The sequence below is a fragment of the Palaemon carinicauda genome, chromosome 5 (genome assembly GCF_036898095.1).
Source record: "Palaemon carinicauda isolate YSFRI2023 chromosome 5, ASM3689809v2, whole genome shotgun sequence".
Taxonomy (NCBI): Eukaryota; Metazoa; Arthropoda; class Malacostraca; order Decapoda; family Palaemonidae; genus Palaemon; species Palaemon carinicauda.
The window spans coordinates 73,868,744-73,884,841 of record NC_090729.1 but is presented as its reverse complement, the minus strand read 5'-3'; the positions used below and the strand labels follow the sequence as shown (position 1 = coordinate 73,884,841).

At 44.4% G+C, this 16,098-nt stretch overlaps 1 protein-coding gene across 1 annotated transcript in view; it reads left to right on the top strand.

The window, feature by feature from the left end:
- Positions 1 to 11,548: 11,548 nt before the first annotated feature.
- The window catches only part of LOC137640973 (snurportin-1-like), a 156,365-nt gene continuing 151,815 nt past the window's right edge, over positions 11,549 to 16,098 (top strand). Inside the window, exon 1 of the mRNA XM_068373430.1 lies at positions 11,549 to 11,699. Coding sequence (XP_068229531.1) covers positions 11,598 to 11,699 — 102 coding nt within the window. The 5' untranslated portion in view covers positions 11,549 to 11,597. The remainder of the gene's footprint in view (positions 11,700 to 16,098) is intronic.

Sequence of the window (16,098 nt, the reverse complement as noted above, 5' to 3'; positions counted from 1 at the left end):
GAGGGCCGTGACAGGCCCTAGAGAATACAGTTGGGATACCCTACCGACACCTACCACTCGCGCTCACCAGGTCATCCTTCTGTTTTGGACTTGACCGCAAAGTTGATAAGTTTTTTGCCCAGTGTTTTTCGAAGTGATTGTCGTTAATTCAACATGACTGACGTTGATACTTCACCCTTACCAATGTTAAGTACCATAGTTTGTTTTGGCAGCTTTTGACAGTACCGGGCATTTGTTCTGTTTCCAATATGGTGGTTTTTAGTTTTGGAAGCGATTGTCCGGCCGAGGTATCGGCAGCCATTTTGGGTTATGTTCGCTTCGGTAAATATTCTAGTTAATTTTGCCCATCTGGTACTCTGTCATCTAGGTTATATCACTTACGTTTTATGGCCTTTTAGTGTTATCATTAATTTTTACTATGGTATTTATTTGCTTGCAAGTCCAATTTGGACCTACGAAGAATAGCGATTTAAAGAATAGCGAATTAAAGTTTAGCGATTTAGTCTGTTAGTTTGTACTCGCCTCAGAGGCTTCGATTTAGACTATATCCATGTTTATTTGTTACGTTGTCGTTATTCTTCGTTCTTGGTTATTACTAAGAAAAGCAATCAATTTTATTAATGTTCTTGTTTTATTGTGTGATGTTAGTTTTTTTTTTTTTTTTTTTTATTATGTAACCTTGAGAGCGAAAACAGAGACTGCTCGTTCCCTGTTCTACAGATATGAGTTATCCCTTCTCTCGTTTTCTTTGTTAGCTCGAGTAAGAGAGGTGAATTTCCCGTTCTCCGTTTTTATACGATCACGAGTTATTCAGGCCTCCTCTTAGTATCAGAGTTGATGATAGTACGTTTAATATTATAAACGTTTTTATTGATGTGGTTACTGTTAATATAGCTAACACTATTAATAGGTACGTTAGTGTATGAGTCATTAATTGGGGTCGTTTTATACCGACACCCTTAGCTCCGTGAGTTATGCTTAGCTCCGCCTTGAGTTATGCTCCGCTATATGGATACTCATTGGGTGAGAACTAGTTAACGTTCAGGAGCAGATTTTTGGAGTGCAACGGTGAAATCCGGCACTCGGACTCCGGCTGAAGCCTTTTACACACGAACCTTTGTCATGTTTGATCATAATTACACCGTTACGGCCGGCTTCACGGGAGATAACACAATCATTCATTGAGGTTAATGTTATCGTACCGGGAACGGTCACGATATCACGGTGACGGGCCTTTGCTACCGGATCTCCGGTACAAACAGAGATCAAGCAGACGGCCAGAACCGGAGTTAACAATGTGATACCGATGAAGACTTCACAGTTTCATTATTACGGTCCCTTTTTCATCGAATCTCCGGCTTCACTGGAGATAACACAAACATTCAGTATTAGAGAATGTTATCGTACCGCTGAGGATCACGTTTTCACGATGACGGACCTTTGTCACTAGTTCTCCGTTACAAACAGAGATCAATCAGACGATCAGAATCAGGGTATGAACCCTTTTTCATGAATAAACACAATATCGTTATTACGATCCTTTTCATCGAATCTCCGGCTTAACCGGATATCGTACAGGCCATCAGCATTGAGGTTAATATTAGTTTTCCTCTGGTGTTCACGTTGTCACTATGACGGACCTTTGTACCGGGGATTGTTACCGGAGCTCTGGTACAGACAGAGATCACTCAGACCACGGGTGGCCAATCTCTTGTTTTTGCTGTAAAGGAAAGGATTTAACATGAATACAAAGTAAACTGTACTTACTTTAATGACACTTTGAATTTGCGTTGGTAATATTCATTAGTTATTCTTGAAAGTCCAAATAAAAATATATGAACATAACTATGCCTATATTTATGCATATATTTAATTCTAACTAGCTATAAATATGGATAAATATCCATACAACATCGTGTTCAAATAGAAATAAATTGATTATGCCTATATTTATGCATTTTCAATTCTAACTATGCCTAAATATGAATAAATATCCATACAACATAGTGTTCAAATAGAAATAAATTGATTGTGCTTATATTTGTGCATATTCAATTCTAACTATACCTAAATATGAATAAATATTCATACCATTCTGAACTACATATAGCAAACAACATTACTTTCCCTTCTCTATTTATTGGATTTTTTCCACCTCTCCCTCTTATCCACCTAGTTTTACCCATATTCCTGTATCCCGCTCAACCTCTACCCATATTCATGTTTTCAGATCCTCACTAATCATCCTCTTCCTTGTTCCCTTATCCATCAATTATTCTTTTCAATATCTTGAACACAGAATTATACTCTAGTTTACTTTGCCGACATGCAGCCAACACCATCTGTTTTTGATTCACGGTGAGATTTGCCTGTTTCAAAAGATGAAAACATTTAGCCTCTCCTTGAAACAAACGTTTTTCTATAGCCTTACTGCATTGCAAAGCTGCGGTCTCATACCTAATTATGAAATCTCATCTTTTCACTAGATTCTCTCTCTATTTTAAAGTAATACTTCATTTTCCCATAGTTATCCATTATTGTATCCTTTAGATATACCTCATCTAATTTCCTTAATATTACCTTTGAACCATCTTTACCTTTCAGTTTTTCTCTATCTATCTCTTCTGTCACTTCTAAAGCCTTTCCTTTCAAACTTTATCGAATTTCTATACCTGGATATTTACCATCATCCCCACATACTACCAACAAATCCTCTACCTGATCTTTCCAACCTGACCATCAATGCCCCAAGTGAAAGTGCACGATGTCAGAGGTCTTGCTGCCTCTTTAGCTTTCATAAGAAACTTTTCTGTGATGCAGGTTCTCAGGGCAGGGGTTTTGAAGAGACACCACCTTCACAACCTATTACCTGTTGGATGTGACCCATAAGACCATGGTTACATTTATTCTGGATCCTGTTGTTACTGCTCAGCAAGTGATACAGCTTCTTGGGTTCCTTAACAGAATCAGTATCTGTAGATCAATGGCTAAAGGCTACGGGTAAATCTGGGGTGACTCTGAAGAGTGACATGCCTCCTTTTCCTTTTAACCTTTCCTGTCTCTTAGGGTACAGCTTAAGAAACCTCACCAGCTCAACTTGATCTAGAGATAACTAAGCTAATTTTGCTTTCAACTTCAGGTGTGCAACCATTTCAGGTCTCTTTTTGACATTCATTGTAAGGGGAAATGTGATGTAACAAAATAAACCTTTTTCATCTTAGACACAGCCTATGCTTCAACACTTGGGTTACAGCTCAAGATACCTTAGATTACACGGGCCATATTGTCCATTTGTTTCTTCACTTATGACTTACAAGGTATAGGGATCAGGACTTAAGCACAAGTGCTAAGTCCAAATTCCCTGGTTAAGTTTATAGCCAGTTGGTCTTCTTCCATCCTAAGGATAAGTCTCCTATAGTAAAGAAGTGTGGTTTGTATTCGTGTAGGAATAAATGATAAATTTTAAAGATAATTTGTATTTGTTCCTACACTTGATACAAACCCTCATTCTTTACTTTAGGAGATATTCTAGCGCGAGCTGGAAAATACGGCAGAAAAACCTTAACAAGGTCATTAACGACCGGGCCGGTAGTTATCCACCTGTTAGCGTTGGGGGACCGCCGGTCGGTAGCTACTGTTTACCTCCAATCAAATTTTAGCCGTTGCAGTGGTAACACCGCTGCTCCTGCTTTTGTTTGGCTGGCAGATTAGCCTTTCTTTATTGTGTTTTTGATTAATTCTGTTTCTTTTTTCTTTGTTAGATGTGATGTCCTCTAGTATGAGGAAGTGTCCCGGGGTTCCCCCGAAATCCTGTGGCACATGTGTGTCACCGCTGGAGGTGGATCCTCATTCCCTATACCCTATATGCAGAGGTCATAGGTGTTCTGAAGGCTCCCCCTGCCAAGTATGTAGAGAGTGGTTGCCCTCTCAGTGGGAGAAGTTTGAGAAGAGGAAGAAGAAGAAATCCAAGAGGGACTCGTTATCTCAAGGTTCGCCGTCGAAAGGTAAGGAGTCTCGGGCCTCTTCTTCGGCATCTTGATCTCTCCCTTCAGACTCTTCCTTGCCTCCCTTCTTTGGGGGGAAGTCGAGAAAGAGTGACACCATTGATTTAACCCCCATTCCTCTTGGTCAGGCGGATCACGTTGCCTCCCTCAGTGTGGCAATATTTTCTGCCACCGTGAATGACTCTGTTACTGCTTCCATTCCAGATCATGTACGAGCGGTATAGCTTGCCCTTGGACTTACTGGTTCTTCTTCGGAGGAAGTTTGGAACCAGTTCCTCGCGGGCAAGATATTGCCTCAGGTCCCTTCTGTTTTGGAACCCTCGGGACTTCCGGACCTCGCCTACCTCCCGTCAACTCAGTTGGCGCCCGCTGAAGTTTTAGTGGATATTGTAACTTCAGCTCCTGTGGCGCCTACTTCGCACTCCGTTTGTGCTTCAACAAAATCACAACGTCGTAAGTGCAAACATCGCAGTACCTACTCCTCCTCCTCGTCATCGTCCTCGCCGCCTTCGGAGGCTAGGAAGGAGAGAGAGAAGAGGAAAAGGAGAGCTCGCTCTCCTTCGCCCAGATGTTCTCGCCGGAGAGACAGGCGACATAGGAAGAGACATCATCGTGCTCGGTCTTCCTCGCCTTCTGTCTCTTCACAAGATGTCTCGCCGCGAGACTATAAGAGCTCTCGTCACAAACTTAAGAAAAGCGCTTCCTCTCGTCATCGTTCTGCCTCGCTATCGTTTTTCTCTGGCAAGAGATCATCTAAGCGCTCTAGGCGTATCAAGAAAAAGAGCGCTACGTTACGTTCTCGCTCTTCGTCACAAGAAAGCTCTCCAAAGCGTAATAAGCTCTCCCTTAACCTGTTAAGCGTCACCCACGTGATAAACCGTTCACCACGATCTACTCGGTACCGCCTTCAACTGCATATTCCGTTCATGACTTTAATTGCCTTTTTCAAACCGTCAGTCTCGTGATATTACGTTTACTCGTATAGTAAGTATAGGATCATCACTTGGCAATACTTCCAGCATATGGGGGCTGTAAATAGAAACTTATATGATGTCTGGCAACTATTTTTCTGAAGGTAGCTTGATGTTAGAAAACTGGTTTCCTCTCAGCGCGCTTCGCGCGTTCATGCGGAAAAGGTTCTTTGTAGTTCCTTTTGCAATGAACGGTCTAAAGAGGAAGGTTATTTCTTTAGATGAAATAAATGATATTCTTGTTGAGGAATTTGATAATGATAACCTGTTTGATAATGAGTGCACTAGTTCTGAATCCTCCAGTGATGAGTATATTGAAGAAACAAAGTTTTCTTTCGATGCCGAAAGTGAAAATGACTTTTCATTACCGAATGACTGGACAATTATATTTCACAAAACTATATAGGAAAGGAAACGCCGAGAGAGAGAGAGAGAGAGAGAGAGAGAGAGAGAGAGAGAGAGAGAGAGAGAGAGAGAGAGAGAGAGAGAATAAAGTGGATAAATAATGTACAAATGTATGACGAACATATTTGAAAACTATACAGGAAATGATATGAGAGAGAGAGAGAGAGAGAGAGAGAGAGAGAGAGAGAGAGAGAGAGAGTGGATAAATAATGTACAAATGTATGACGAACATATTTGAAAACTATACAGGAAACGATATGGAGAGAGAGAGAGAGGGGGGGGAGAGGGGGAGACTTGTCCCTTTGCTTTTGTTGCTTATCCAGGCGTAAGATTTACGATTGAAGATAAAAAGAACCCATTAGAATATTCAGTATTATGTAGCCATTTGAAATGAAATAATAGTAGTATTTATTGTTTTTTTTTACTCCACCATTTAATTAATATCCCTACTTTTAACTATAAATACGAATTATAAGCATAAAGAAATGATGTTAACTTTGAAAAATTATCATTAGTGAAATGACCGCTCAGGGCAAAAAAAGCGTGACGGTACGTTAGCGGCAACCTGGTCCAGGGGGGACGCTTAACAGGTTAAGAGAAGCTCTTCCCACAGTTTTTCATCTAATCGCACCAGGAGCGCGGCCAAGGGCAAAGCACGACTTGACCTCGATCCCTCTCCTTCAAATATTAGTTTGAGGATCTCCGATCGCTCTAGGAAAGGGATAAAGAACACTTCTCCTTACCTTCGCTACGTGTCATCAGATCGCGCAAGTCTCCGTTCATACTCTCGCATGTTCAATCACCTTGCCCTCGTGTTTCAGACATGACAACTCCGGTTTCCTTGCTCCCTAAAGAGTTACAGAATACGAGCCTCACGAGAATCTCAGAAGAAGATGCAGGGATTCAACCCTTCTTCTCTTCTGTTGAGAGCAGAGGGAAAAGGCCAGATCACCGATCAATTCAACCTCTTCCACCTTGTTCTTCGGACCCTTCAAAGAGAGGAATCTCTACGAATCTTACTAAGACAGTACCGATAATTCGATCAGCGTCTCCTAGACAGTCGACTTCCACGTATGGTCAGGTGCTCACGGCGCCATTATCCAGCACTCAGCCTTCCCCTGTAACAATGGCAATATGGTCTCCTTTTCCGTTACCCTCAGACACTCTGACTTCTATCGCTCTTCCTCCTGTAATAACTCGTGAGGAATTAGCGCAGCCTGAGGATTCCTTGGAAGAGGACTTAGAGTCCTCCTATTTGAGGGCTCCAAGAACTATGTGTAATATCTCAGGCCTCGGTGATCTATATCTGTCTCCTCAACATACTGATGCTCCAGCTTTAGACAGACTATGTCGTCCTCCACCGAACCCTAAGGCCAGAATTGAACTTCCCTGGTCTGTTCACACTGCAGGCTGTCTGAGGAAGGTCTCGCAGGTGGTCTCGGGAGAAATGGGTTCCTTGAAGTCTCAGAAATCCCATAAACTTTTACAATTCCCGTTTACAAGGCAAAAGTGGTTTTTCAAGGTCAGAGACACCAACCCTTCTCTGACCCTGGATACCCTCACGACGAGGCTCACACCTGGCTGCTCCTCGGAGAGAGACACTTCTCTTCCAGTCTCTTTCACAACCACAGAAGCCTCAGCAATGGAAGCGGCTTCAGTGTCCCTTCTGGAGGCTTTATCTTGGTTTGACACGTGGTCTGGTACAGTTTGCTACCTAGCGAGTCACTAGGACCTGTCAAACCAAAACTCCATGCAGTCCCTACAGGAAGTCCTATCTCCTGGGGCCAAGACAATGGACTTTCTAACTGCTACAACAGCAACCATGTGGGGCAATTTGGTCCTCAAGAGGAGGGATTCAATAGTTTCCAGACTTCATAGGAGCATCGGTAAGGCCGAGAGATCAGATTTGAGAAACTTGGACCTTTTACAACCTCTCCTCTTTTCTAAACAAGCAGTTTCCTCTACCTTAGATACTTGTAGGAAAGAGACGCAGGACACCGCAACGCAAAAGGCTGCCTCCTTTTGCACAATGCAACAGCATCCAACTCCACAACCTAAGATCACAACCGCGGCTCCACTCCCAGCCAAGAGCGTCAGCTGCCCCTCTTTTGTATCCAAACCTCTGGGCAGAAAAAAGTCGGCTAAAGGTAGAGGGAGGAACCCTAGGCAGAAATAGGGTCTCGGCTCCCCCCTTCCAGTGCGTAGGGGGTTGCTTGCAGGGGAGTTGGAGGAGGTGGAAAGCTATGGGGGCCATGCAATGGACCATCAAGGTGCTTTGTTAGGGGTACCGCATCCCCTTCATTGGCTCTCCTCCGATCTCGTCCTCCCAGGTCCCTCAGAATCTGGGGAAACAGCAATCCCTAGCTTACGAGATCCAGAGCATGCTTCTAAAGGGCACTGTCCAACAAGTCCCCAATACCTCCCTTGGGTTTTTCGGTCGCCTCTCTCTGGTAGAGAAACCCTCGGGGGTTTGGAGACTAGTAATCGATCTCTCTACTTTGAATCAGTTTGTGAAGCAGACTCCATTCAAAATGGAGACAGCAGCCTCCGTAATCCAAGCGATGCGTCCAGGAGACTTTATGGCATCTGTGGACTTAAAGACGCATATTTCCAAGTACCGATCCATCGCTCATCTCGGAAATTCCTGCGCTTTCTGGTTCAGGGTCGAAGCTTTGAGTTCAAAGTCCTATGCTTCAGCCTCTCGACCACCCCACAGGTGTTTGTAAGGGTTTTTGAACTCGTTTCCTCGTGGGCACACAAGCATGGGATACGACTGCTAAGGTATCTAGATGATTGGCTACTCCTGGCCTCGTCTAGGGAACAAGCTTTGGATCACCTGAGAAGGCTTCTCGACCTTTGCAAGGATCTGGGGATCCATGTAAATGTAGAGAAGTCTTGTTTGATTCCAACCCAAGTCATGAACTATCTGGGTATGTCCATCAACACCCAGGTAGGGAGGGTGTTCCCTTCGGAGGACAGACTTCTGAGACTGGAACAATCCATTGCCCAACTCTTGTCTCCACTGCCTTCTCCAGCCAAGTGGTGGCAAAGTCTTCTGGGCCATCTTTCCTCCCTGGAAAAACTAGTTCCATGTGGAAGATCAAGAATGAGAAGTCTCCAGTGGCATCTGAAGACCCATTGGTCCCAAAAGATCAATTCTCCATTCTTGCCAGTGGAGGTTCCAGCTCTGGTGATACAAGATCTTCAGTGGTGGTCAACCAGAGAGAATACCCAAACGGGGATTCCCCTTCAAAGCCCCAATCCAAGGTTAAAACTCTTTTCGGACACATAGCTACGAGCTGGGGTTCCCACCTAGGCCCGAAGTTAGCATCAGGAGTCTGGTCTCCGATAGAACAAACTCTCCATATAAATCACCTGGAATTGTTAGCAGCCTGGAAAAGCCTAAAATACTTTGTAGAAGATCTACAAGGACGAGAGGTGGTGCTGATGAGCGACAACTCCACAGCCGTCTCGTACATCAACAAAGGGAGTACTCTGGCAAGAGACCTTTGTCTGCTAGCGGTACAGATTTGCCAGTGGGCAGAAGGTCACAACATTTCTCTCACAGCCAGGTTTATTCCGGGTCGGAGAAACATCGTGGCAGTTCGACTAACCAGGCATCACCAAGTGTTGAATGGCGAATGGTGTTTGGATCCTCGAGTAGCAAAGGCAGTAATACCATTGTGGGGTTTCCCCATAATAGACCTGTTCGCCACTTCTCTGAATGCAAAACTTCCCCGCTATGGGTCCCCAGTTCCAGATCATCAGGCAGCGATCCAGGACGCCCTTCAACAGTATTGGGACAACCTGGACGCATATGCCTTTCCACCCTTTTGCTTGCTCAGAAGGGTGATCAACAAACTCAGGACCTCCCGGAACTGCAAGCTAACTCTAATAGCTCTGGCATGGCCAAGCAGAGAATGGTATGCAGACCTTCTTTCCCTGCTGGTTCAGGTTCCAAGGTTTCTTCCTCCAGAACCCCTTCTGCTGACGCAGCCACACGGTGGTGTCCCCCACAGGAGAATTCCCTTTCTAAAGCTCCATGCCTGGAGGCTGTCCAGTCACTCTTCAGATGCAGAGGCTTTTCATAGAAGGTGGCTGAGCACATATCCAGGCAAACTTCTACCAAGCAAGATGGAGAGTGTTTGCAGCTTGGTGTAGAGATCGAGGCGTGTCTCCACACGATCCCTCTCTTCCTTTAGTGGCAGACTTCCTTTTGCACCTCAGGGAGGAAAAGCTCCTCTCTGTCTCGGCAATTAAGGGCTATCGTTCAGCCTGGAGCCTCATCTGTAGACTGAGAGGGGTTGACCTTTCCTCCTCAGAAGATATTCCCTTGTTGATTCAAGGTTTTGAGAGATGTTGCACCTCAGTTGAGATTAGACCCCACCTTGGGACGTGTCCCTGGTCTTACGTTCCTTGAAGGGTCCACCTTATGAGCCCTTAAATAGGGCCTCTGACTACTTTCTGACCCTTAAGACCGTCTCCTAGTAGCTCTGGCCTTGGCAAAAAGGGTTAGTGAACTACATGGTCTGTCTTACGACGTCACCCATTCTAGAGGATGGGGGGAAGTCTCTCTCAACTTCGTGCCAGGCTTTGTGGCCAAAACTCAGAATCCTTCATCGGCCGATGAGAGGTTTCGAGAATTTCAATTTTCCAGCCTCAATAAGGTAACACAGGATACAGACCATTGTTACTGTGCCCAGTCAGGGCGCTAAGGAAATACCTGAAGCGCACCAGACCTTTCAGACCACTCCTCCGTCATCTCTTCCTCAGTACCAACAAGGTTAAGAAAAGAATCTCTCGCAACACCATCTCTTTCTGGCTCAAGAAAGTTATTGCGAGAGCCATTCACGTAGACTCAGAGGCAGCACAACCCAAAGCCCATCAAGTTATGGGAGTGGCTGCCTCTCTGGCATTTAAGAGAAATTTCTCAGTCTCCCAAGTCTTAAGAGCTGGGGTCGGGAAACGCCAATCTACATTCACTACTCACTATTTGAGCGATGTGACACATAGGTCTCTAGACACCTTTTCTATAGGGCCTATTGTGGGAGGTCAACAGGTGCTGTAGCTACCTTACGCCCTTTCAGAGGATAGTAGCCATTGGTTTAGGATTCTGTGTTACACTAGGTTTTAAGCAGGACATCCATCTATCTTCGTTTCTTTCTCCCTCCCATCTGGGTATCCTAGTCTGTAGCCAGTTTCATCGGGACTCGCTAATGGAAATAAGGTATGAAACTCATCTGATTCCTCTCACAGGGTATAAGTTATATTCCTAGTCACGAGGTTTCCCCTTTTCAAGGTCGGGGGAATCCTAAGTATGAAAGGGTCCGAGTCAAATGTTCCTGATCCTCTTCATCCTGAAACATTTGTTTCCACGAAGCTACAAACTTTCAGTTGCGCTAAGATTACGGGGATCTACAAAGAAAGAAGATTAACGGGAGATTTTTTCTTCAAAAGAGTCTAGTCTGAGTACTATCTTCACTAGGAATAGGGGACTCCTTGGCCACCCTAGCCTCAAGACTAAGTCTCCTATAGTGAAGAATGAAGGTTTATATCAAGTGTAGGAACAAATGACAAACTTACAAGAGAGTTTGTATTTTTCCTAATATACAAACGTGAATTCTTTACACAAACCTTCCCTCCGTCACCGCCCCCTAGAATAGTCCTAGCTAGAATCCGTTTGAAGGTAAATAGTAGCTACCGACCGTCAGTCCCCCACCACTAACAGGTGGATAACTACCGGCCTGGTTGTTAACGATCTTGTTAAGGTTTTTCTGCCGTATTTTCCAGCTCGCGCTAGAATATCTCCTATAGTAAAGAATTGGGGTTTGTATGTTAGAAAAATACAAACTCTGTTATAAGTTTGTCATTTTTCCGAACTACAAACTTAAGTTCTTTACTCAAACTTAGCTAATGCCATATTGCAGCCTTTACTGTTATCCTTCTCCTAAAGTAAGTAACTTGGGTTTGTATAGTTAGGAAAAATACAAATTATTTTTAAAATTAGTAATTATTCCAAACACCATTTGGAAGTCTTTGCTATGTCAGTGTCTTCATGTTAAATAAGAGCTCAATTTATGTCATTGTCACAAGGCATTCCTCCAGCCTTCATTTATTTAAACACCATACCTCGTATCTGACAAATTATCAATTCTGTAACATATTTTAACAGGATCGAGTGTGTTACAGACGTCCGAAGAGGTACAAAGATTTTTTAATGTTAAGTGAATGGCTTGTTGACGTTCCTACTGACTTTGCAAGTACTTACCTCACTGTTCCTTGCCCTGTAGGAAAGAGGTCTTTGGTAGTATCAGGTAGGGTAAGTATTACTGTGAATTATTTTAGATTTTTGCAAATATGTTTTGAGTGGGGTAAGCCTTTATAATATCATAATTATATATTGCTCTGTAACTGGAATACAAACCTACCCTATTTATTAGGGGTATTACTTTCAGCAAAGCTGAAAGGATGAACCATTAAAATTTAGCGAGGGTTAACTACCCATCCTGCTAGTTAGAGGAGGAGGGGTGCATAGGGGGTAGCTAGCTACCCCTCCCACTCACACACCTGTGACTGAGCTCACTTTGCTTTTGGCTTGAATGGTGAATGCTCGTTGTCGTTCTCACAATTTTTGGACTGCCATTTAATGCAAAATATTTTTCTTTTTCTTTTCAGTGTGTGTATGCGTTGACTTCTGCCGGCGACCATGCATACCTTCCCTGGTCCTGAGGGCCGCACCTGCGGTACCTTTATGACTGCCGAGGATATGGATCCTCACACTCAGAGTTCACCAACACGTCAGCGTTTGCTAACGCACCAGCGTTCGCCTACTTGTCAGATTTTTCTTCGTCAATCTTCACTAGCCAGGCAATGCTCGCCAATATGCAGGCATGCAACGCAACACCGTGTAGCGCAGACGGAAGACAGCAGTCATTATCCTCCTTCGACTTCCAAGAAGTCATGTCATCCCATGGAGGCACAATTAGGTGTTCACAGAGGGAAGGAGCAGGAGTGTAAAGGTAGTTTATCACCCACCAGACCATTGGTCCTCTTTCCAAGGAAGAGCAGAGTCCCAGTTCACAGGTCACCATCGCCCCATTCCCCTCCCTGCAAACGCATAATAGCGCAACCGCTGGGAAAAGAGGGAAAGGTCATTTCTTGGAAATTTAAATTTCCAAAACTACCAGCACCTAAAGCAGACCCACATCATCCAGCAGTTCCAAATAAGACTCTTCAAAGGGAACCTTCAGTATCCTTCCCTTTGGGGGATCTGACAGACAGCACCAGCGTCACCAAGCAGCTCTGGTTCGGAGCTATTGTCAGGGCAGTTGTACAAGCTTTTGGGCCTGCCCTTCCAGCCCGCACCTCGGAAACCTCTGAACCTCCAACATTCATCAGTTCCAGCAGACACTCGGCAGCAAACCCCCTTGGCTGTCTCTTCCTTGAAAAGGAAAAAAAGGGAGGAGTCCCAGAGACCGACTCCTCTTCTATGGTGAAACTGTGCCATCAAGGACAAGGTCGAATCTCCCAGGTTTTCCTTCCATCCGCTCTCCTGGCTCACTGCCACCTCAGCCAAGGGAATCTCGCGAGAAACCTGTCCCAGTCTCTTCCCTATCACCTTCGGAGATAGACTCCCCTCGTGACGAGAGAGTCACATCTCCAGAAGCAACCAGGAATTCCAGACCATCCAGACCTTCCATGATGGAAGCTTCTCATCTTCCTCGCAAGGAGTCCAAAGACTTCAAAACATTGCTTAAGAGAACTCCCTCCACGACATTATCTACTCACACAACCACACGTCAACAGCTACCACAAAGCCATAGCTTCGCTACGACTTCATGCCTGAGACTATCCAGCATCTCCTCACTCAGAGATGATTTTCGCAACAACAGATCATTGCTCAGAATGCATCTAATACATATACGCTTTTAGAATGAAATTACAGCCATATTATTGCTCAGTTGCAAAGATGTCTGGATACCTGCGAAAGTCATTAAAGTAGCAGCAGTCTACCAGGCAAAGTGGAATGTCTTCTGTGAATGGTGTCATGGAAGCAGTACTGGGGGTACTGTATTTCTTAATTTGATACCGTTATTCCAGCGATAGCGCAGTTCTTTGTCTATGTGCGTGAGAAAATGCACTTTTCAGTTTCGACAGTAAAAGAATATCCCTCAGCCTTGAGTGTCGCCTTCAAACTGAATGTAATGGTCATTTTCTCATAGCTAAAACTTTCCTTACTCATACGGAGTTACGAACTTACCTGTCCTCAGTCAGAAATGAGACCTCCCCCATGGAACGTGGTTCGAGTTCTCTGGTCTCTCTTCCATATGAACCATTACACATGGCAACAGATCGCCACCTGACTTGGAAGACAGTGCTCCTGCTCGCCTTTGCTTCGGCCAAACGAGTTGGTGAACTGCATGCTCTCTCTTACGACATCGCCCATTCAAGGGGATGGGGAGAGGTAACAACTGAGGGGTGTCTGATCCTAGATTTGACTTCTTCCGGCTAATGAGTCTCCTCTCTGTAATAGATGACCCAGATCATCTCTTCTCGCCCAGTAAGGAGTTTGAGGCTCTACCTTAAAACAGCAGCAGCCCGCCCCCAAGTGCCTGCACTCTTCGTCAGCACCAGGAGGAACAACAGGAGGATCCCCAAAAACACCATTTCTGCATCTATTAGCAGAGTCATATTATGCACTGAATCCACAACACGATATCGGGAGTAGCTACATCCCTGGCCTTCAAGAGAAATTACTCCGTGACGGAGGTTCTACAAACTGGTATGTGGAACCTCCAAACGACCTTCACAGCCCATTACCTACAAGCTGTGACCCACAGGAGGCTCAATACATTTTCTATCAGACCTGAGGTGGCTGCACAACACCTGGTTTTATACCTCATGCTCCTTATTGGACAAGTAGCAGAAGAGTGAGGACACTGTTACCTGGTTTAAGTCTGCTTAAATGAAAAATAATGACTGACTTTTTCTCTTCTTCATCCTCCCCTCTCTTGGGGAAAGCAGTAGCCTGGGTTCTCTGCACAAGCTGACCTCAACCATTGCAGGTAAACTATGCTCCCTTGTGTACCTAGGTTTGTATCAATACTGTTGCGTCCCCATACCCTGGCGCGGTGGTATTGGAAAAGCCTTGGTTACAACAGTTCTTCCCTACAAAGACTCGGAATAACTTTTACCTTGACAGTCACACTGCTTATCTAAACACACAGCTTGCATAGACTGCAGACATTGCATAGCAAGGTTTAGCAAGGTGTTATGGGCTCCTTATTTTTGGTACTGACTTATTCAAGAAAAGGATTCCCCGGGTACAGTAAAGCCAAAAAACCTGATTGGTGGGGACATCCACCCTCCTAATGGGTGAGTCACCCCTAATAAATAACGTAGGTTTTTGGGCTCAAGCCATGTCGTCCTGATGGAAGTTCCCATAGGGTAGCTTCCTTGGGTATATTACAACTACGGCGATATTCCCAGAGAATATCCCTAATAAAAAGAACCAGAGATATCGCGAAATATCAGAGGACGTATTCTTGACACGCCACATGGCAATCTGCACCCCGAACAGAGATAACACTTCGAAGGGGTCAATTGGCAAGAAAACAAAAACGAGAAAGAAAAAGGAGAGCCGCTCGCAAGGCTCTCTCTTCTCCCGTTTCGTAAGCGTGCATTGCGCCGCTCATGACGCCAACTGTATTCCTTTTTGCGTAGCTTAACAACTCGGTGTTTTTTCCTGTGTTTCTCGCAAAATCTTGGATTTAATCATTTTATTATGCTTTCTCCAACTTCATCTGCCTCTGATAAGTTGAGTATTATTTCTTTTATGTATAAATGTAGGCTCTTGGTAATTTTTAAAGTGATTAATAGTAATAATCTTTGTTACAAGAGCTGTTGCCTACCGGAGGCGTCCTGGACGCTGTCGCTCGCTAGGTATGAGTTTTAGTTAGCCAGAGCGACGTTCCCGGCTGTTTTGCTTTAATAATTTTAGCTGTTTAGCGTTACATAGGATTTCCTTATACGATGCTTTTAGTATTATTTGTCTTGGCGAAGTATTTGCCGATTCTGGCCTACGCTAGACTGTGTAGCCTAGTCGTTTGGCCCTAGTACTTTCCTGCATGATATTTGGATTTCCGAGTGTTTTTAAAAATTTTATTGAAGCTTTAGGCAGTTTTATACATTTAAGATTATATTGATTTTTCCAAGATAGTATACGAGTGAGTTTCGGTGATTTAGGTAATCGATTCTCTTGGCGCCTAGGCTAAGTTGCCTATGGGGCCTTAGTATACTTTCTCATACTCCCCGGTTGCTCCCTTTTCTTCGGAAAAGGTGTGCAATCCCTTTCCCTCTGTTTAAGCCTTGGACTTAACCCTAGTGGTTTATCTGAATTAACTTTCGATACAATTATATTAGGGTGTTACTGTTCCTTCCTGTTCCAGTAAGTCTGGCTTCAGAGAGGGGGCAGAACATCAGAGTTCTTAGTCTGAGTCTGTTTTTGTCTGGCTTGGGGTTGAGACTCCCTTGCTAGTCTGACACAGACATAGGAGGCTTAGCCTCCTTAGGTCACTTTTGAAGGTTTCTGTACGAGATGATTCCTTCTTGTGATCTAGCAGACTAGTCCTTTGTTGCTGTTCTCGGTGGCGAGGATAAAATCCTTTCCCTGGGAATAGCAACACCTTCCTTGCTTTGGTTCCGTGGGGGTTGGCAAG